The sequence below is a fragment of the Heloderma suspectum genome, chromosome 2 (assembly GCF_057233095.1).
Source record: "Heloderma suspectum isolate Gila_16-S chromosome 2, 16-S_ref, whole genome shotgun sequence".
Taxonomy (NCBI): Eukaryota; Metazoa; Chordata; class Lepidosauria; order Squamata; family Helodermatidae; genus Heloderma; species Heloderma suspectum.
In genome coordinates this window covers 331,628,655-331,650,920 of record NC_139459.1, presented here as the reverse complement: position 1 = coordinate 331,650,920, position 22,266 = coordinate 331,628,655, and the positions used below count along the sequence as shown (strand labels likewise).

Genomic DNA, 22,266 nt, shown 5'->3' with positions numbered 1-22,266 from the left:
GTTAGGAAGTGGTGAACATTCCCCCATAACTTCCCACTTTCGTTTACATCACAGAAGCAGTTGCTGTGGACAGAGCAAGGGGCAGGCCTGTTCCAGCTCTGAACTTGCCAAAGTATCAACTGTAGCCTGCCACAGATGCAGGTAAGAAGTGTTTAAACCGCCCCTGCCCCCCAACCGCAGGACTAGGTTTGATTTGGGTGGTCAGGAAGAGTATTGGAAACACATTGCCCACCCAACTCAAAAAGCCATGACTGGCTTTCGGAAGAGGAAGAGGCATGCACTGCCTCCTTCCCCCTCCTGAGTGAGAAGAATGTGGGCACACTTCCCGGCCTACTCCAGAGGCCCAGATGAAAGGGCAGCTCTGCAGTGAGGAATAACCATATGTTATCCAGGGGACTCACACAACATTAGTTTTTCCATACGTTATTGATACAATGAGGAGACAGATCGTAAGGAAGTGATTTTTTGGTGGCTACCACAATCAGACTGGAAATATATGAATCAGGCCCCTGTTCAAGTAGATTTCAGTCATTGCCAAGTGACTGGTGAGACAATCCAGCAAACAAGAGGGGCTGGCTGCTACTGCTGAGCAGTAACGGAAGGGGAAGGAAAATCTAATGCCCTGTTCAGTGGGAGATGTAAGATGGCGGAAAAGGAAGTCAGTGGCTGGAGTCAGTACCATGCAGGTAAATACCATTTGCTAGGAGGACTGTCTGGCACCATATCAGTGCTTATGCTGGTGGCTTCTAGCCCATCAGAAGATGTGCGTTTCTATGATGCTGAGGCCTGCTGGCTCGCATCTCCTCTGTAACTGAGGAGCTCAGCCTCACTGCCCTTTAAGTGTACGCCTCATGTCTAGAAACTTTCATGTTGCCCAGATAAGGTATATCATGAATAAACGTAGATACACAGGGTCATTGCATGGATGCACATGGGCATATTCTGGTGTATACAACAGGTGGGAGCTCCGGACTATGCGAAGGCCTTAATTTTGCCAGTCCTTAAAACACCCAAGCCACTCAAGGTATGCCGTAAAGAGGCAAAGCTCCACAACAAGGCACTGCTCCTAAAAGTAAACACATAAACAGCCATTAGCACCTGTTAGAGACAGACATGAAGAATTCGCAAATGAAGGTCCCCTTTGCACTCTGCGCTTTTGCACAAAATCCCTATGCTGGAAAACTTAAACCATCCCATCCCACTTACTCCCCTTCTACTTTCTTTGTTCTTAGAGGAAAAAGCTTCCCCAAATCTCAGATTTTAGAAAGGGGAATTCTGTGACAAAGAGAGTTCTATTTGGTTTCAGGCTGCTCAACCTCCTAACTGTAGGTAGACCCTCTTCTTTCCCTTGCATCCTTCAGCATCCTCTGCCAGCTGTTTATCATCGTCATTTATTAATTTATTCATTTTGTTCAGTCGTTAAGTCATGTCTGACTCTTCGTGACCCCATGGACTATAGCACGCCAGGCCTTCCTGTCCTCCGATCTCTCCCGGAGTGTGCTCAAGTTCATATTCATTGCATCGCTGATGCTGTCTAGCCATCTCATCCTCTGCCGTCCCCTTGTCCTTTTGCCTTCAATCTTTCCCAGCATAAGTGACTTTTCCAGTGACTTTTCGCATTTGGTGGCCAAAATATTTGAGCTTCAGTTTCAGTATCTTTCCTTCCAAGGAGCACTCAGGGTTGATTTACTTTAGGATGGACTGATTTGACCTCCTTGCAGCCCAGGGGACTCGTAAGAGTCTTCTCCAGCACCACAGTTCGAAAGCATAGATTCTTCGTCGCTCAGCCTTCCTTATAGTTCAGCTCTTACAGCCATACATTACTACTGGGAAAACCATAGCTTTGATTATGCGGACCTTTGTCGGCAAGGTGATGTCTCTGCTTCTTACTATGCTGACTAGGTTTGCCATAGCTTTCCTCCCCAGGAGCAAGCGTCTTTTAATTTCATGGCTACAGTCACCGTCTGTGGTGATCTTGGAGCCCAAAGAAATAAAATCTGTCACTGCTTCCATTTCTTCCCCTTCTATATGCCAGGAAGTGATGGGGCCAGATGCCATGATCTTAGTTTTTTTAATGTTGAGTTTCAAACCAGCTTTTGCACTCTCCACTTTCACCCTCAACAAGAGGCTCTTTAGATCCTCTTTGCTTCCTGCCATTAGGATGGTATCGTCTGCCTATCTTAGGTTGTTGATAATTCTCCCAGCAATCTTAATTCTGACCTGTGATTCATCCAACCTGGCGTTTCTCATGATGTACTCTGCATATAAGTTAAATAAGCAGGGTGACAATATGCAGCCTTGTCGTACTCCTTTCCCAATTTTGAATCAATCGGTTGTTCCATGTCCGGTTCTTACTGTTGCTTCTTGACCCTCGTACAGGTTTCTCAGGAGACAGGTAAGGTGGTCTGGTACCCCCATCTCTTTAAGAATTTGACAGAGTTTGTTGTGATCCACACAATCAAAGGCTTTAGTGTAGTCAATGAAGCAGAAATAGACGTTTTTCTGGAATTCTCTTGCTTTCTCCATGATCCAGCGAATGTTGGCGATTTGATCTCTAGTTCTGCCTCTTCAGAACCTAGCTTGTACTTCAGGTAGGTCTTAGTTCACATACTGCTGAAGCCTAGCTTGTAGGATTTTGAGCATAACCTTGCTGGCTTGTGAAATGTGAGCAATTGTGCGGTAGTTTGAACACTGTTTGGCATTGCCCTTCTTTAGAATTGAAATGTAAACTGACCTTTTCCAGTCTTGTGGCCATTGTCGAGTGTTCCAAATGTGTTGGCATATTGAGTGCAGCACTTCAACAGCATCATCTTTTAGGATTTTAAATAGCTCACCTGGAATACTTCATCTCCGCTAGCTTTGTTGTTACTAATGCTTCCTAAGGCCCACTTGACTTCACTCTCGAGGATGTCCGGCTCAAGTTCAGTGACCACACTATCATGGCTATCAGGGACATTCAGATCTTTCCTATATAGTTCTTCTGTGTATTCTTTCCACCTCTTCTTAATCTCATCTGCTTCTGTTAGGTCCCTGCCTTCTTTGTCCTTTATCATGCCCGTCTTTGCACAAAATGTTCCCTTGATATCTCCGATTTTCTTGAAAAGATCTCTAGTCTTTCCCATTCTGTTGTTTTCCTCAATTTCTTTGCATTGTTCATTTAAGAAGGCCTTCTTGTCTCTCCTTGTATTCTCTGGAACTCTGCATTCAGTTGGATATATCTTCCCCTTTCTCCTTTGCTTTTCGCTTCCCTTCTTTCCTCAGCAACTTGTAAAGCCTCGTCAGACAGCCACTTTGCTTTCTTGCATTTTTTTTTGGGGGGGGGGATGGATTGAGTTGCTGCCTCCTGAACAATGTTACAGACCTCCGTCCATAGTTCCTCAGGCACTCTGTCTATCAGATCTAATCCCTTAAATCTGTTCCTCACCTCCACTGTATATTCATAAGGGATATGATTTAGGTCATACCTGAATAGTTTAGTGGTTTTCCCTACATTCTTCAATTTAAGCCAAAATTTTGTAACAAGAAGCTCATGATCTGAGCCACAGTCAGCTCCAGGTCTTGTTTTTACTGACTGTAGAGAGCTTCTCCATCTTTGGCTGCAAAGGACATAATCAATCTGATTTAGATATTGACCATCTGGTGATGTCCATGTGTAGAGTCACCTCTTGTGTTGTTGGAAAAGAGTGTTTGCTATGATCAGCATGTTCTCTTGGCAAAACTCGATAAGCTTTGTCCTGCTTCATTTTGTACACCAAGGCCATGCTTGCCTGTTATCCCGGTGATTTCTTGACTTCCTACTTTAGCATTCCAATCCCCTATGATGAAGAGGACATCTTTTTTTAGTGTTAGTTCTAGAAGGTGTTGTAGGTCTTCATAGAACCCATCAACCTCAGCTTCTTCGGCCTCAGTGGTTGGGGCATAGACTTGAATTACTGTGATGTTGAATGGTTTGCCTTGGATTCGTACTGAGATCATTCTGTCGTTTTTGAGATTGTACCCCAGTACTGCTTTTCCCACCTTTTTGTTGACTATGAGTGCTACTCCATTTCTTCTAAGGGATTCTTGCCCACAGTAGTAGATATCATGGTCACCTGAATTAAATTCACCCATGCTTGTCCATTTTAGTTCGCTGATTCCCAGGATGTCGATGTTCAATCTTGCCATCTCATGTTTGATCACCTCCAGCTTACCTTGATTCATTGATCTTACATTCCAGGTTCCTAAATAATATTGGTCTTTACAGCATCGGATTTTCTTTTCACCACCAGACACATCCACAGCTGAGTGTCCTTTTGGCTTTGGCCCAGCCGCTTCACTCTTTCTGGCGCTACTTGGAAATACCCTCTGCTCTTTCCCAGTAGTATATTGGACACCTTCCGACCTGAGGGGCTCATCTTCCGGCATCATCTCTTTTAGCCTTGTGATACACTCCATGGGGTTTTCTTGGCATGAATCCTGGAGTGGGTTGCCATTTCCTTCTCCAGTGGACCACATTTTGTCAGAACTCTCCGCCATGACCTGTCCGTCTTGGGTGGCCCTGCATGGCATAGCTTATAGCTTCACTGAGTTACACAAGCCCCTTCGCCACAACAAGGCAGTGATCCATGAAGGGGATTTATTCATTATTGGGGCTCAATGGGACTCAGCAAGGCATCACCAGTCTTCAGTCCCCATCACTGGCAATCTCTGTGCCCTTAACAGAGTGAGTGTATTTTGAGGGTTAGCATACTTAATAATCCATAGTTTCCGAGGAACTACAATCACAACTCTCCTGGATTTTTAAGAAATAGCTGATTTTGCTTTATTGGACTTGCAAGGAAGACTATTGTGTGAATCCATGTGGCTAATGTGAATCCACCTCTCAAAACAATGTAATTAATTGTATTAAAGGGGAGTTACAAATTCACAAGCACGTTCACAATGGATTCTGGGTAACTGGCATAAAAAAAAATAATGGTCAAGTTGACCTGGATGGTACCCAAACACTTGGGCCAGAAAGTTATCTGAGTAATGAACAGATGTGAAACTGTATTATTCTAGGTCAAAAGTGTAGTTTTTGCTTATCAATTAATGAGCAAAAAATATTTTGTAAGGTATACACATCAAAAAGCTTTATATAGAGATATCTAAAAAAATTTATAGACTTAGGTTTAATTAGCAAATTTTGAGTAAGGAGTTACCTTCTCAGAAGTATAATTCAAAATTGATCTTATCTAGCCTGAAAGGTGTATGTGTAAGCCTTTTTTATATGTTCTAATGTTTTAGGAATGTTTAATAACAATGAAATAATTAAGACTGTAACCCCTATTTATGGGGCAGCAGATTATTAGCTATGAAGGAAATCTCTACACAAAAAAGGTATAAATATGTGCTGATTTTAGGATGTGGGAGCTTCTTCTTAGAAGCTCACAAGGTCTATGTACCTGTGAGCTGAATAGCCTATTCAGTATTGCATGGAGAACTTGGTACTCAGAATGAGATCTCTCATTTTTAAGCTTTAGGACTAGAAGTCTGAGAACAAGAATTGTTTAAGAAATTCGATTTCCTATTAAGCTATTAAGATCTAAGAATCCTTCGCAAAGCTCTGTTTAACATCAGAAATGTTTTTATGTCATTTTATGCAAGTTATATTTGGATGTGATGCTACAAGTATACTTCTAAAAAAAAAAGAAAAATGGACCAAAAAGATTTTCCTTTACTAATTCTTGTTAGTACAAAACCAAAACTGAATCCACCTAAAACAATTTTTGGTGTACGCTTTGTCTGAAGTGTACTGATCAGCTATGAGTGGTCAACTGACAGCCAGAGGCTTCCTAAATACTGGAACTATAGACTGAAAACATTCAGCAAAGGCCAATTCTGTAACACAACTCCAGCATTCTGGTTTACCAGATAAACCCCTGAATCGCAGCAAGCCCCTCACAGAGGAGCTTGCTCCATTCTGCCCCTCTCACATTGAAAGAGGGCATTCCAGTCCCCAATTCTCTCTTCCTTCCTTTCTCCCTACCCCATCTCCCTAACTTCAGAGACATTACCTTTGTTGTCTTCATGGGGCAAGCATTTCCATTGTCACTCTCTCCCTCCAGGCCTAATTAGACCCCGCGCAAGTCTACCTAGCTTTTACTGCAGTCCTCTTCCCTTTTTAGGAAGCAGCCTCCCCTCCTTATTTCCATCTAAAATCAGCTGCATGCCGCTCCACTTAATTCAGTCCATATCCCTGTCCCACAGATCCCACTATAGACTTAATCAATTAGCTGCTGATCCTATCCAAGTTTCATGCATGTAGTCATCATTATATCTCTGTAATAAACATGTATTAGATTATTCTAATGTTTGGCTCTTGTCTTGTTGCTAATTCCCAATTTCTAGGAAAGACAGAGGTTCAAAGTCTAAGGCAGCCTTCCCCAACCTGGTGCCCTCCGGGTGTGTTGGGACTGCAACTCCCATAATTTCCAGTTAGCATGGCCTTTGGCACTAGATATCTATTCAGCAGTGGTGGCCTCTTCCAATCCATACCTACCTATTATACTACCTTAGCAGCCACTGCTACATGTGATCCATGGAGGCCCAGCATTTTGCTTCTCCACAGAACTATACATTTCTTCCATAATCCTATTCTATCACTAGCATCAAATGGTAGCATTCGTTTCAGAATCTAAGATGGCAAATTACCCAATGACAGTAATATCCATAGGACAAGCCTTCTTCTCCTATTATACCATTTTCAGGAATCCAAGCTACCATTTATATAAGCCATGCAATGGTCCATGAATGCTTAAAAATAATTGGTGGTCTGTATGATACCAGATCAGTTCTACATCCTTGTTCACCCAAACTAATTTTAGTACTTACCTTACACTTATTCAGATGTGTATAAAATGCCAAAAAATTCAAGTACATAGTTTTGTTTTTTTTTAAAGGTCCACCACATCCATGGCCAGGCGACTCACTTCATGGCTTTGGTGTGGTGGACGTATCCCCATTTCAGCTATCTTTCTGCAAAGAACCTTGGATGCCTACTAATGTGCTGAGAAATCTTTGTCCCATTGTAACATTGTCCTCGATGAAGACAAAAGTTCATCAGCTAATATTTACAAGGCTTTCTCTCTCTCTCTTGTGTGTGAGTGAAGTCATTGTTTTCAGATATGCAGTATGTTGCTGCCACCTCCTGGGCAACCATGGAAATTATAACTGACAATTTACAGTCTCCAGCTTCCAGATGCTCCATCAAAATAATCAGTTCTGAATTTACTACATGAGCTTGAAGTGAGGGATGCCAGCAGATATTACATTTCTGAGGGAGACTGATTCCTTTATCATCTAGAATCAACATCTCATCAAAAATGTTCTCGCTGCAATTGTTTTCTATAAGAGAATATGTTCCCTAATTCAGCAAATGTATTCTTAGCACTTATAGTTCCTTTCTGCAGTACCAAAATAACCTTTATTCCCAACTAAGCTCCACAGTAAACACTAAATACTGAATTCAGGAATTTCTAGAGTATGTAATTGCACCTGAACCAGCATTGCTATAAGCCCTATTCAGGTGTTCAGTAGCTCTGGGTAACAAATGTGTGAAGGGGGTATCACATGGGCTAGGCACACCCTCTAGGTGCTGCCGCACGTGCCAGTAATGCCCCTTGGCTGATACATGATCATGTGAATATGTGTGGTGTGCCAGCACACGTAGGGCTTTCTTCACACCCTTGGTCAATCAGACTTCCTGTCCCCATGGAGGGGATCCTACATACATACACTCCTTCAGACTGATGTCAACCACATGCTGAATGGGGGCTGTGGCAACACATGCATCAACATCTAGCTTTTGCAATAGCCTCTTAATGTGTTCGGTACCCACAGATACTGAATGCCTGGTTAAGGCTCATTCCTAGTTAATTTGAGGTTTAGGCATACATCTAATATGACCATTTCTAATCTATTCAACACTTAGAATATGCTTGAACCAGTACAGAGATACACGTTGATTATTAGTGCTACATACTGTTTTGTTTGCATTTTGAATCCTAGCAAATTAAAGCCATTCATACATTTTCCACTGTGGAACTATGGTTCTTCCTATATTAGGCAGGCTTCCCAATGATGTCCAACCACTGGTAAGGGCCAATATGAATGTTAATCTCAGCTCAGCTTTTTTAGTATGTCTTTATTTGTTCCTGTACAGCGGAAGTGGGAAATCTTTTTCATTTCAAGTCCAAGGGATGCATTTCCTCGTGGATAATCTGTTGCAGTCTGCATGTCAGCAGTGGGTGGGACTGAAGCCAGTGGTAAAAAGGGTCAGAGCCAAAAACATGTGGGTCACACCTTTTCTCTTTCTGTCACCCCCTTTATTCTCTCTCCTTCTCTTCTTTCCTGCCCAGGGAGCTGCCAGGGAAGGGACTGAGGTCTCAACTGATCACATGCAGAGCACTTTTGAACATAGGCTGAGGGCTGCAGGTTGCCCATCTCTGCTGTAGGGGAATTTTGCCCTGTCCTGCCCAGACCTTTTTGGGAACTGATTATAGGCAGCTGGATCCATGCTCTTGTACTGACAAATACAGCTTGGTGGCAGTGGTGGGAATGCACTAGTCATCAACTTTTTATTTTCTAATCTGATACTTAAATAATGCTTTGGATCTATGTGAGTTCTGTAAATTATGCATTGGGTAAGGAATGATGTGTTTTATCTGTCTTCCTGAACCTACCCCTAGTCCATTTCACAGGGTAAACCAAGAATTCCAGAAGTATGAGAGTATAATGTCTCTCTCTCCGGTCCATTCATAGTTCTCTTTCTCCATAGTCTGTACCCCACTTTTCTCTAGATCCAAACTCTTGAACATTTGAGTTGTTCCTTTGGCCCAATCTTCCCCATCCTGCTACCCGCAATATGTATTGGACTACAACTCCCATCATTCCCAGCCATGCTGACTGCAGATGGTGGGAATTAAAACCAACACATCTGGAGGGCATCAGGTTGGGAAGGCTCTTTAGCCTCTCTCCATAATTGTTTAAGTTGCTCTCTGCTGTGCCTTTTGCAGGTCTATTATATCCTTTTATGTGCTCATGAATTTATTTATTTATTTGAACAATGGATAACACCTTTCAAACAAGATTCTTAAAGTGAGGTACAAAATAAAAATAAAATAAAAGCACAGCATGAAATTGGAAAACAATAAAACACAACAGACAAAGGGATCGATTAAACCTTATCAGCTAGATCTATTCAAGAAGGAACAACTAATGCTAAAAAGCCTTCCTAAAAAGCACAGTCTTAACTGGTCACCTGGGTCAAGCTCTTGGAACTGTCATACAGTGGCAGGGAGATGGATGAATTTAGGTGCCATCACCAAAAGCTCATTTGGCAGTGGCCACCGGCCAAATAGATATTGGGACCTCCAAAAGATTCTCAGTGCCAGATCTTAAAGGGCGGGAAGATATACATGACAGGACAGTACAAAGTATTCTAACTGTGGCTGCACCAAAGCTAAGAGACTTATAGTCCAGGGGTGGTCCTTGAGCTGTGAGTTTCTTGGAAGTCCCCTAACTATAGCAGAAGCAGTCAAGCAATTTACTGGTGAGAAATACTGGCTCGTGCTACAGGTTGATCAAAGGTGGGGAATGCAGCGTGGAGGTAGGGAGTGGCTCAGCCAGCACCATGATGTCAGTCACCTATGGAGATGCTGGGGACTGTACCCAGTAAGCAGCCACATGCTTGGACAATGCCAACTGAACTGTGCTCAACTTTGTTGCCACATCCCAACAGCTGCTTGTAAGGCCCTGCACTCTCCTCTCTCACACAATTGCCCTGCAGAGGCAGCTGTGATTCCCACCAGTGAATCGCCTCAATGGCCACCATTTGCCTATATTGTCACCAGTTTGTATGATTCCACTTGTCATACTTAAATGATACAATCCAAAATAATAATTTCTGTTCCAGCAAAAAGCCTTTACGAATGATGGATACAGCAAGAGCAACAAGAGTAATTATTTGTATTTATTAAAAGGACCATGCAATAATGTCTTCTGGATATCTATCTATGTATCTATCTATCCATCCCATGTCTTCATGCTATATCTTTCTCTAATACTTCAAGAAGAGGTTCTTCACACACATTCTCAGTACATTTATCTGAAGGAGAAAATGAGAAGATACTTACAAGATAATAAGTCATTGGGTTATGGTTTTGGAAGATCAAAAGCTGTATTTTCCACTTACCACAGCAAAACTGTTTAATTTAAATGCATTCCTGGCATTCTCCAGCCAGTTACAAGCATTAGTTTGACTTTGCCATGCGTTTCCCCTGATTTAGGATGCTGTGGATACATTTTCATTCCTAACCTTGGGGTCATATTCTGCCATCACTTTCACACTGCATATTTCAGAATTTACAATGAGATGAATAACAAGTCTGTGCCATGCAATTAGCATTCTGTTCATTTCAGAGGGTAAATTTGCTTACCAGAGTGGTAAGTGATGTACAGAAAGGCACACAGCAAAATCACAAGAGAACATTCTATCTTCTGGACTTGCTGCCAAACTATATATGTGTATGTATTTCTCTACCTCTACCTGTGACTAAATGCTTTCCAAATAATGCCATTTTTGCAGCCAACACAGAACCCATCTATGCAAGATTCAGTGAATTACATTTTAAAGAAAAGGCAGAATGAAATCCATGGAGGAGGCAGGCCCGCCCATACTTGAGTACTGAAGCAAAGGCTTCAGGTTAAATCCCCAACATCGCCAGTTAGAGAATCTCTCAGCTATTAGGGCTGAGAACAACTCTGCATGACTCCTTGGAGAGCTGCAGCCAATCCGAATGAACAAAAATAGACTACTCTTAGTAAAGGGCAGATTCATTTGTAAATTAATATGTATTAAATCATTAATTGTAGTGTTGGGAACACACATATCCCTGCCAGAGTTCAGCTTAGATTTGGACTTGTCAAACTATTTTCGTAAAACATATAAAACTGGGGAGAAAATGCCTCATTAATTCTCAGCCCAATTTCTGATGTCATTGGGAGGATCACTGATTTGTATCCTCCTTCCTAACCCCTGTGGCCATGGTGGCTTTTCCTGTTGAAATGTTGCCTGCTTCAGCTCTTTGCCCCCTTTCTTCCCTGTTTAAAAAACACTACCTGTGGTGGTGGTGAGTATCATTCCAGAGGCATTAGGGAGGGGAAACCTGCAGGCTGGAGAACAAAAGAACTGCCACTACAGCCACCACAGTAAGCATCCATCACCTCCTGAAACCAACTGAACCATTTTGGCCCAATCCTTCTGAAACCACACCCTGTTTTAGGGGCCCCTGAAACATGCAAACTAGCAGTTTCAAGGGACCTTGCTACAGTCCTAATCCTAAACCCTGAGGGAAACAACCAAGCACTAGCAAGTGCTTCTCAACCTGAACAGCCTATATATATCATACACAAAGGCTTTTATTACGATCTCTGTTAGCTCCTTTCCTCTGCCTTTCACATTACTGAAGGAAAAGGCACTGATCCCTAGAGCCATAAAAATAATCCTTTGGGAATATTTGTTTAGGTCTGATTTGAGCTGAGATTAGTGTCTAAGACTTGGGCAAAGAATATAATTGAAGGTTTAAGATAATGTCTCAGTGGGAAAAAGAGTTTTCCTAGGAGCTCTCCAATGTTGCTTCTAATTGCTACCCCAATTTTGAATTGAGCTGAGGGGTAATTCACCCCTATGTGAATATGATAGGGGTGAATGTGAGAGATCAGTGTCTAAAATCTCTCAAATGTGAGAGATCAGTGTCTAAAATGAAAAAGTGACCTGTCCAAGCAAGAAGGTTAGTGCTATTATACACACACACACACACACACAGTATACACACACACACACACACACATTTAGCATACATACAAAGTATTTCACACTCTCGGTATTGTTGTGCACAGCCCGTCTGTTACGCAGGTAACTATCATTCTTCCTTTTCAGTTGACAAACTGAGGTTTAAGGATAATGATTCACCCAAGGCCACCCATGACAGAAGTAGGACATGAAACAAAGCCCGACAATGTAGCATATTAACATGTCATGTAAGCCCTAGTGATGCTTGACAGTCAGTGGGAGAATTGATCAATGAAAGCACTTGGATCCTTTTGAATATAATCTTTAATTATTGTTGTTCTCAAACTCAAATCAACCATATTGTGGATGGATTCTGAACACATGTTCAACTTCTGTACACTTGTTGTCTTTATATAGTGTGAGCTTTTTCCTGAAACCATCTTCCAAGAATCAGGTAGGTTGCTATAGGGCTAATGTAGAATGAATATCAACAGCCTGGAATATTTCCCACCTTGGAAATGGTAGTAGGATGGATCTCACCAGGCCCAGCCCTACCATGTCCTATGGTGAGCCCTAGTAGCAGGTTGGGAGAGGTGGCAGGTCATGCCTCCCCATCTGCCACTGGTAGGTTCGCCAGTCCCTACTGCCACAACCACATTGCTGTGTCTGTCTGTCACCTCCTCACCCACCAACTGTCCATGGAGCACCTCTTCTTTCGCTTCTATAGGAAAGTGGCTGGTGGTGTTCCTACGGGGTTCCTGAGAACACTCACCTCATGCCTCTCATGTGAGGAAGGGTGTCCTGGTGGCAAATACTGTTCAAAGCTCAACTTAAATGACAACAACCTCTTCATGTCCCGTCACCTCCTGTCAACAACCTCTTCATTTGTTTCATTACCAACACTCAGGGTCAAACTACATGTTAGATTAATTATATAACATGCAGCTCCCACTTTACTTTCTTCTTTACAAAATAAACAGGGAGGCTGATCTAGATTGGGACCACCATGCATGGGAAGGGGTGTGTGTGTGTGTGAATCCTTCCCTTCCCAGCTGCTTCTCTCCCGAATTTGCCCCCCAGCAGTTAAAAATAATAAAAATAATAACTGCAAGGGCTGGCAGTGCTGGGGTGGGTGGGCAGGAGGGGAGAAATTTCAGAAGGGAAACAACTGGGGCAGGGAAGGATTCAACTTCCCCTCCTTGCACTTGGTGGTCTTGATACAGATCAGGCCCCCTGCACATACGTCTTCTAACTGCACCTCTGCGTATGCAAATTCACCATGTCTTCTAGTAGATCCCTATGTTTTGAAGAATTGCTACTCCTTTGGTTATTAGACCTGATCAGATACTCTAACTGCGTTTCTTCAAAAAGAAATACTGTAAAACACATAACAATTTAAAACATCCACATGAAAGATATTACAAAAGTGTATCTCAGAAGCATGAGGTGTGGGATTAAATCAGCTAATCAAGTCACATCTATTTGAATGTCCCCAACTATTCAACTGCCTTGACTAACTGTAGCATGTTTCGTTACACTGTTTGTATAATCTTAACTATAACCATTTGAGCTACTGCTGCTTTTCCTTTAACATAAATACCTTTTTCCACCTAAACCCTTACTCATCCAACTTTCTTTACTTAAGCTGCCTTCATGCATTCCTCCCATGTGATTAACGGCTGCATGAAAGAGAGAGGGACAGCCCCAGGTGGTCCAACGCCTATGCTTCTTACCAACTCTGCCCCTGATTCCATGTGTTGGGTGCATGTGTGCAAAGAGGAAGGCTATATGCTGTCCCCATGACCTGGAACCCCCCTGCGATGTGGGACCGAGAACATAGGGAAAGCCTGTGCATGTTCAATAGCTTTTTCTTTTGCAGACATGATCATGGACATGATGGTGAGGGCAGGGCGTACCCACAATTCTGGTCACACCTCGGCAGCCGCTGCTGATTATCCTTATATTTCATATGGGGGAAGGGTCTGAAGCTTATAGAACCTTATAGGTTTCCCTATGGTTACTTAATGAGTTCATGGATGAAGTGAGATTTAAACTGTAGATTTTTTGCTCACAGCTCACACTTTTAGCCACTGCTACACTGTACCAGTTCTCAGCATTTTATATTTTAACAGAGGAGATACTAAAACAGTTCTCAGAGCAGAGCTAGCAAAACCACCACATGGTGTTGATATGAAAAAACAAAAATAAGCTTTTTAATTGAAATATTACCTGGACCAGCACAAAGAACCTTTTCTTCCACCTCTTCCAGACATTTTTGCCAATGGCCCATAAATACCTACAAAAGATGCAGAGGTCATTTCATTAGGCAATAATTTTTTTGAATAAGAATAAGTTCATGTTGAGCTTCAGTTAATACTTACTTCAGCTGTTGAACAACAAAGTAAAGTTGTAGCAATTTCTAGAGGGTAGCTGCGTTTGTTTGTTTATTTATTTATATTTCATTATTACATTTCTAATCTGTCCAATAACTAATGTTCTCTGGGCAGATCTATTGCATGAAAACAAAAAAAAAAAATAAAAGTAAAGTTGGAGTCAGAGATATGGGCAGGGCTTAAATTGTGCCAAGGCTCACTAGATATCTAACCGCTGAACCTGCTTTGAGTGTCACCGTTCAGCTTGTAGACACGCTGCTAATCTCCAAGGCATGGATATAGGCAAATCAGAAAAATGATGTTGACTGAGGTGAACATATTTTGAATATTATGTTCAGTGTGGATCTAAGCTTTTTCATACATTGGTAATTTTTTGGGAAAGGTATCAGGTTCCGCTTTTTTGTTTTCACAGCATGAAACATATTTGTGCTTCATTTCACACTTTAAACCCACACCTCCCTCTCCCTCAATTATCTCTGTGTAGGCAACAGAAATGTGTGAGGCAGCCCTGACATTTCAACCATTACATTTTGACTCAAAGGCCTGAATGTATAAACCAGTTCCCTTTGCCTGTGCAAGCGCATTGCTATCATGCCAGAGAGCATATGCTGGAGCACTAACATTGCAGAAACACCAGCTGAAGGCCCAGTTTAAATGAGATGCTGGGCACACACAAGCCAGGGCAATTTTTCTTGCCTGCCTAGTGTCACGTTTAAATCAGGTCCAAATCTATGCAGATAAAATTGACAGGCATTTGGCCTACATGTTGTATATTTATGCATAATTTAGCAGAAACTTACTAGGATGCATTATTTATAGCTTGATCAAAAGTCCTATGAAGTTAGTGGGAAAATTGTAAATGACTTCAGAGAGGTCTGGAGCATCAAATTTGAAAGAATAGGGCAGATGGCTTAATCATTTAAATGTACTGAAGACTTCAGAATCAACTGTGAGTCAAAAGGAAATGTGACAAAAAGCCAAAGCTAATTAGCTTCTAAGGAAATGAAATATCAGTGCTGAATGAATCTCTACAGAGGATGATCTAAAAACTCAGATTGGTCAGCTACTTATTCCAGATGGTGTAAGAGAGATAGCCACCATCCTTGGAAGCTGTCTTAGCCTGTTCTTAGAATTTGGGATTGTAAGACTGCCCTTGAAAGCTCTTCATTCCAATATGCATTGGGTTTGATAATAAAAACTTTTTCCATTGGCACATTTGAGAATATGTTCACTTTCTATTCTGTTTTGATGCTTCTCTTCTATTTTTTGTTTATCCCAGCAATATTTCTAAAATTAATGTCATGGTTTGCTTGACTTAACAGGGTTAGAGTTTGGATAAGAATCAAAAGGTGCAAATATAGCATGGAATCACAATTTTAACCTGATTTATTTGCTCCTAGGTGCTAAGGAATAGGCTATGGAAGTACTCGAATGCAATTTGGAACAGATTTTATTTCATGGACAATAGGTAGAAAATCTTCCTGCAAGAGGTAATTTCATTCAAAAAATGGTGGGATAAAACTGGAGTGGAGTTCACATTTCTGCTTTGTCATGCATTTACTAGATGGTCTTAGGCATTTTCTTCCAGTCCTACTTCAAAGATTTGAAAAGAGGATACCCGAAACACAGATCTGAAATACAGCTTAATGAAAATACTTTATAATGAAATAGTGCTCTAGAAACATGAATTACTTTCTACTGAATTAATTTTAACCTTTAATCTTAGCTGTACCTTCCTCTTAGGTGATTTCTTTTGCAAAACAGATTTACATCTCCCTGTAAGTAATGATAGCTTCTATGAATGTTCTTCTTGTTACACTGCAATTCTGAGAATTCAAATGTCCTTTCTGACATAGTAAAAAAAGAACAAAATTCCTGGTAAATTCTGAACACATATAGTGTTGGAACTAAAATGGTAGGATGGTTTTCACAAGCCATTTGTTTTAAAATAGTAAAAAAAAAAGATTGTTTTTTAAAATATGACAATTATCTTTAAAACAAAAAGGCAAAATCTGCTGCTTCATTTTTTAACCTTAGGTAAACCCAGGGAGAAGAAGGCAAAACCTCACATTCCTCATCTTTTGTAATATATCTAGAATCATAGACTCATAGAATCATAGAATAGTAGGCTTGGAAGGGGCCTACAAGGCCACTGAGCTCAATGCAGGAATCCAAGTCAGAGCATCCCTGACAGATGGCTGTCCAGCCTCGTCTTGAACGCCTCCAGTGTGGGAGAGCCCACTACCTCCCTAGGTAATTGATTCCATTGTTGTATTGCTCTAACAGTCAGGAAGTTTTTCCTGATGTTCAGCCAGAATCTGGCTTCCTGTAACTTGAGCCCATAATTCCGTGTCCTGCACTCTGAGATGATCGAGAAGAGATCCTGGCCTTCCTCTCTGGGACAACCTTTCAAGTACTTGAAGAGTGCTATCATATCTCCCCTCAGCCTTCTCTTCTCAAGGCTAAACATGCCCAGTTCTTTCAGTCTCTCTTCATAGGGCTTTGTTTCCAGTCCCCTGATCATCTTTGTTGCCCTCCTCTGAACCCTCTCCAGTTTGTCTGCATCCTTCTAAAAGGGTGGTGCCCAGAACTGGACACAGTACTCCAGATGAGGCCTAACCAGTGCTGAGTAGAGGGGAACTAGTACTTCCCGGGATTTGGAAGTTATGCTTCTATTAATGCAGCCCAAAAAGCATTTGCCTTTTTTGCAGCCACATCACATTGTTGGCTCATATTCGGCTTGTGACCTACAACACTTCCAAAATCTTTCTCGCTTGTAGTCTTGTTGAGCCACGTATCTTGTAACTGTGCATTTGGTTTCTTTTTCCTAGGTGCAGAACTTGGCATGTATCCCTATTAAATGTCATTCTGTTGTTTTCTGCCCAGCGCTCCAGTCTATCCAGATCACTTTGAATTTTGTTTCTGTCTTCCAAAGTATTAGCTATCCCGCCCAATTTGGTGTCATCTGCAGATTTGATCAGCATTCCCTGCACCTCCTCCTCCTCCTCCTCCTCCTCCTCCTCCAAGTCATTCATAAAAATGTTGAAGAGCACTGGGACCAGGACTGAGCCCTGCGGTACCCCGCTTGTTACCTCTTCCCAGTTTGAGAAGATCCCATTGATAAGCACTCTTTGAATCTGATTCTGTAGCCAACTGTGGATCCACCAGGTCGTTGTTTCATCTAGCCCACTTTGAGCTAGTTTGCTCATCAGGATATCATGGGGCACTTTGTCAAAAGCTTTGCTGAAGTTGAGGTATATTATGTCTACAGCATTCCCACGGTCCACAAGGGAGGTTACTTCATCAAAAAATGAGATCAGATTCGTCTGGCAGGACTTGTTCTTGACAAATCCATGTTGGCTTCAAGTAATCACTGCATTGTTTTCAAGGTGCTTACAGATGGATTGCTTTATCATCTGCTCCAGAATTTTCCCAGGGATTGATTTCAGACTGACTGGTCTGTAGTTCCCAGGTTCCACCTTTTTACCCTTTTTGAAGATAGGGACAACATTAGCCCTCCTCCAGTCATCTGGCACTTCATCCGTCCTCCGTGATTTCTCAGAGAATAGTCAGCGGTTCTGAGAGTTCTTCTGCCAGTTCCTTTATTACTCTAGGATGCAGTTCATCTGGCCCTGGAGATTTGAACTCATTCAAAGTCATTAGGTGTTCCTTGACCATATGCCTATCGATCTCAAGCTGCAATCCTGCCCCTTCAGCCTGTACTTCGCCTTTGCCGGGGGGGGGGAGGGAGGGTCATAGACCCTCGTTTGGGAGAAGACTGAGCCAAAGTAGGAATTGAGCACCTCTGCCTTTTCTTTGTCATCTGTTATCATTTTGCCATCCTTATTTAATAGCTGAACAACCATTTCTTTCCTCTGCCTTTTATTATGCACGTAGCTGAAGAAAGCCTTTTTGTTGTTTTTAGCATCCCTCACTAACCTCAGCTCGTTCTCAGCTTTAGCCTTCCTGACACCATCCCTGCAATTCTGTGCTACCTGCCTGTACTCTTCCTTTGTTACTTGGCCTTCTTTCCACTTCCTATATGTATCCTTTTTTGTTTTCAGGTCATCTCTAAGCTTTTTGTGAAGCCACATTGGCTTCTTCTGTTGTCTTCCACCTTTTCTTCTTGTTGGAATTGGTTGGAATTGTGCCTTGAGAATTTCCTTTTTTAAAAGCTCCCACCCATCTTGGACTCCTTTTCTTGTTAGCGTTGCTTGCCATGGGACCTTACTGATCATTGTTCTGAGTTTATGAAAATCAGCTTTCCTAAAATCCAGGGTACGCGTTTGACTACACTCGGCTTTTGCTTCCCTTAGAACCAAGAACTCAAGTACAACATGGTCGCTTTCCCCCAGAGTTCTTGTAACTGCTACTTTATCCACTAAGTCATCTCTGTTAGTTAGGATCAAGTCAAGGATAACCGATCCTCTAGCTCCTTCCTCTACTTTCTGTAGGAGGAAGTTATCCACCACACAAGTCAGGAATTTCCTGGTGGGGTCATGTTTTGCAGAATTTGTCTCCCAACAAATATTGGGGAAATTGAAGTCCCCCATTACTACTACATCACGCTTCCTTAAAACATTGGCTATTTGCTTTTCAAAAGTTTCATCCTCGTCTTCTCCTTGAGTGGATGGCTGATAGTAGACTCCGACCATCAGGTTCCTTTTATTCTTTGCACCATTTATTTTGATCCAGATGCAACCCGACCTCCCTTTCTGTTCCTCCTGTTCTTTTTGAACAAGTTATATCCTTCAATTGCTATATTCCAGTCATGGGAGTCATCCCACCAAGTCTCAGTTATACCTATCAAGTCATAATTTCCCTCCTGTATTAAGAGATGAAGTTCGTTCTGTTTCCCATACTCTGGGCATTAGTATATAGACATCGAAGACTATGTTCTTCATAGTCTGGCTTTCTTCCTACATGTGTCTGAAGACTATTATTGGGCGCTATCAGAGCTGTTCTCTCCGTTGCAGTGCATGCACCTACGTCCATGGTTACCCCCAACTTTACATCTCCCTTCCCCGTAGGATTCAGTTTAAAGCCCTCCTGATGAAGTTCTTCATGCTGTGGCCAAACACATTCTTCCCAGCCTTTGTGAGGTGCAACCCGTCCCGTTGTGAGGTGCAACCCGTTACCTAGGAGACAAGTAAAATATGCCAACATGTAGTTGGCAGTTGACTGCCAAACTACTTACCCAGAATGCTTCATGTTTTGAGGTTTATCCATTCGGACGGCAAGTTTGATTTTCAGATCCTGATCAGGGCAGTTTTTGGAAACAGCCATTTTGTGCCACTCTGATTGTTTTGGGCTGTTTGGTGTAGGATGAAGAACAACCTGAATGAGACAAAGACAAACTTTAGCATCCTGAGATTTATAGAGAACGCAAGTGCAATGACATTTTCAGTGCAATCTTCTGCATATCTATTCAGAAGAAAGTCCCAGTAAATATGTATAGGATTGTAGCTTTAGATAGAAATAATATCTGCTTTTGCAGTGTTGCCATATCAGGATAGTAAAAACAAAATAAATGAGAAACATGTGGTGCTTCCCAATGGATGGTTCCTCGCATAGCAACCAAAAGGCATTGTGCACCGCTCTGTCTTTTCTTTTTTAGCAGATGTTCTGTGGGAAGAAAAAAGGCAGAAGAGGCAGTGGGAAAACACGGGAGGGATATGAATTGAAGACAGTGATGTCTGGACCTCCTGTACAATTCATAAACGAGGCACGGAATAAGCAGTCTCCACCTCTAGACTGCTGTCTGTGCTGTTTTATCTATGGATTCTGTTGAAGCTACATAGTAAGGAGGTAACAGAATGCATAAATAATTTCATCTGCACTTTCCTTCCTTCAGTGTGATACTTCCTTGAAGAGTGGGGAGAACTAGCACAGAAAAGGACAAGGAAGGAGAGGGGATCCTTATGGAACTGGAGTGGGGAGAGCTTCCTGCTAGCCAGATCAGATTCCAAGGATGTGATTTACATCAGGCATAGAAGCTCAGATGTGTACACAGAACACACCTCTCACCACAATAATTTTAATGGAGGAAATAGATTTGTATATACTTTTCTTTGTCCAAGCAGATATGCTCTTTTCACTGAAGCAGATAACCATGCTTTCACATTACTCCCCACAACCATGAACTTATCACACAGTGAAAGCTGAGAAGATCAGATAGAAGATTCTGTCTGAAATTCTGCACATGTAAATTGCCGAACACAAAGATAATACCTACAATCTGAAATCTCCACCTTTTAGTGTGCCTTGCTTGAACTGTGGGAAAATCTTGAGAGATTTTATTGTGACCTCATTTTATTGGGGAATCTGGAATGGAGTAGATCCATCAAATATCAGAGTCTTGTTATTAAAATAAATATATTTCAGTTGGACACGAGAAATGTAAGTATATATCACTAGGAAGAAGACTCTGCACTGCACGAATTTGCTATAAGAGCACACACACACACTGAGCCATTAAATATGCCCAAGAAGAAACTATAAACAACATAAAGTATGGCTGCTAGTATGTTAATAATAAATGCAGCTGTTGATACTTGCAACATAAAAGGATGAAAAACAACTAAGTTCATGCCTAAGGGGGAGAGGTTCATTTTATTGGATGAAATACAGCTAAACTTTAATCTAGGCTTGAAACTAATCCAAGGAGAAACAGTTTAAATCATACAAACATTAAAAAAAAACACTATGGAAGTGATAGGACCAAATTAAGAGCTATGGAAGGTTATGGAGATGATTCAGATGTGTGTGCCTCGACACATTTAAAAATGTAATTAATCAGGAAAATTACCCTAGCTTTCATTAATACACTTTTCTGAAAGGAATATTCTGTATCATGTTTCTGTATATAATTTGTTTTTCTGTTGAAGTTCTTAAACTCTGGCAACTGTGTTTTCCAATTCAGCTTGTTCCAATTACTCAGGAGACACAATCTCATTATTAAGCTTCTGCACCAAGATTAATCTTCTCCTAATTCATGAACCTTAAGGGCATGTACTTTCATTACTCAGATGACTTCTTTTTTCTGACTAGCTGAATTTGCCTAATACTGACACTCGGCTTCAGCTCCCTAATATTCCATTGATCTACTGATTCAACTGACTATGGGTTGTATCCAATTATGTCACGCCATTAGTGCTAGTGCCTTTGTGCTACCAGAAACCAACCCTAGTTAAGTGGAAACCAGCACTTGCTAGGAAAACACGTGTGGGGAGTAAAGTGGAGTGGAGAAAGTGGTAGTGTAGCTACAAGTCTGGCCAGTAAGAGCTACTTTCCATGGTGTGTGCATGTGTGTGCGTGTATGTGCGTGGCAATGGTGGAATCGTCTGCACCCTTGGAGGATGATGGAGCAGGCGAGTCCTACTCATGACGAGAAGCACCAGTTTTCTGGCTTGAGCCTTCTAGCACTGCATTCTGTGCCACATTCTGTTTAGCTGCAACTCAGGGAAAGTATCTCTTGCTGGCAAGACCTCTGGCGGAGCCACCATTTTTTCTACTTCACTCCCCTTTATGTGTTTCCCTCGCAAGTGTTAGTTTCCACTTGACTAGCATTGGTGTAATAGGATACTATCTTATCACTTTTTATTTTTCTAATGGGATAATTTAAGCAGTGGTTGTACTAACAGACCTAATTACTGTTTAAATATACAACTCATAAAGATTCCTCTGAATCCCACAGACTTACTCTACTTCATGTCTTATTAACCTCCCCCCACCCCATTTTTATTCATCATGGTAAAAACTATATCTATACACATACAGAGAGAGAGAGGGAAGGAGGGAGAGAGAGAGTCATTTGAGTCTTATGTACTTCGGAAGGCATCTCCTCCTCTGTGGCCCACTATAATCTCTAGGCCAACCAAAGAGACCTCTTAAAAACCTTTTCCCTATTGTTAGGACCTCCGGGCTTTCCGCTACACAGCAGAGAATTCTGATGAGGACCAGGCACAGTCTACTTCTTTGGGGATGAGGCAATCAGTGCCTTATTCAGGGCCCTCCTGGCCAGAGGACACAACCCTGCCATTATCACAGCTTGGCAGAACC

The 22,266-nt window shown here is 41.8% G+C and overlaps 1 protein-coding gene across 2 annotated transcripts in view; it reads right to left on the bottom strand.

The window, feature by feature from the left end:
- Nucleotides 1–22,266, bottom strand: part of CADPS (calcium dependent secretion activator) — a 517,790-nt gene that overhangs the window by 236,940 nt on the left and 258,584 nt on the right. For both annotated transcript variants that reach the window (XM_084840490.1, XM_084840489.1), the window contains exons 8-9: nt 19,403–19,542; nt 14,042–14,108 (exon numbers count right to left, since the gene is read on the bottom strand). In XM_084840490.1, coding sequence (XP_084696616.1) covers nt 14,042–14,108; nt 19,403–19,542 — 207 coding nt within the window. The remainder of the gene's footprint in view (nt 1–14,041; nt 14,109–19,402; nt 19,543–22,266) is intronic.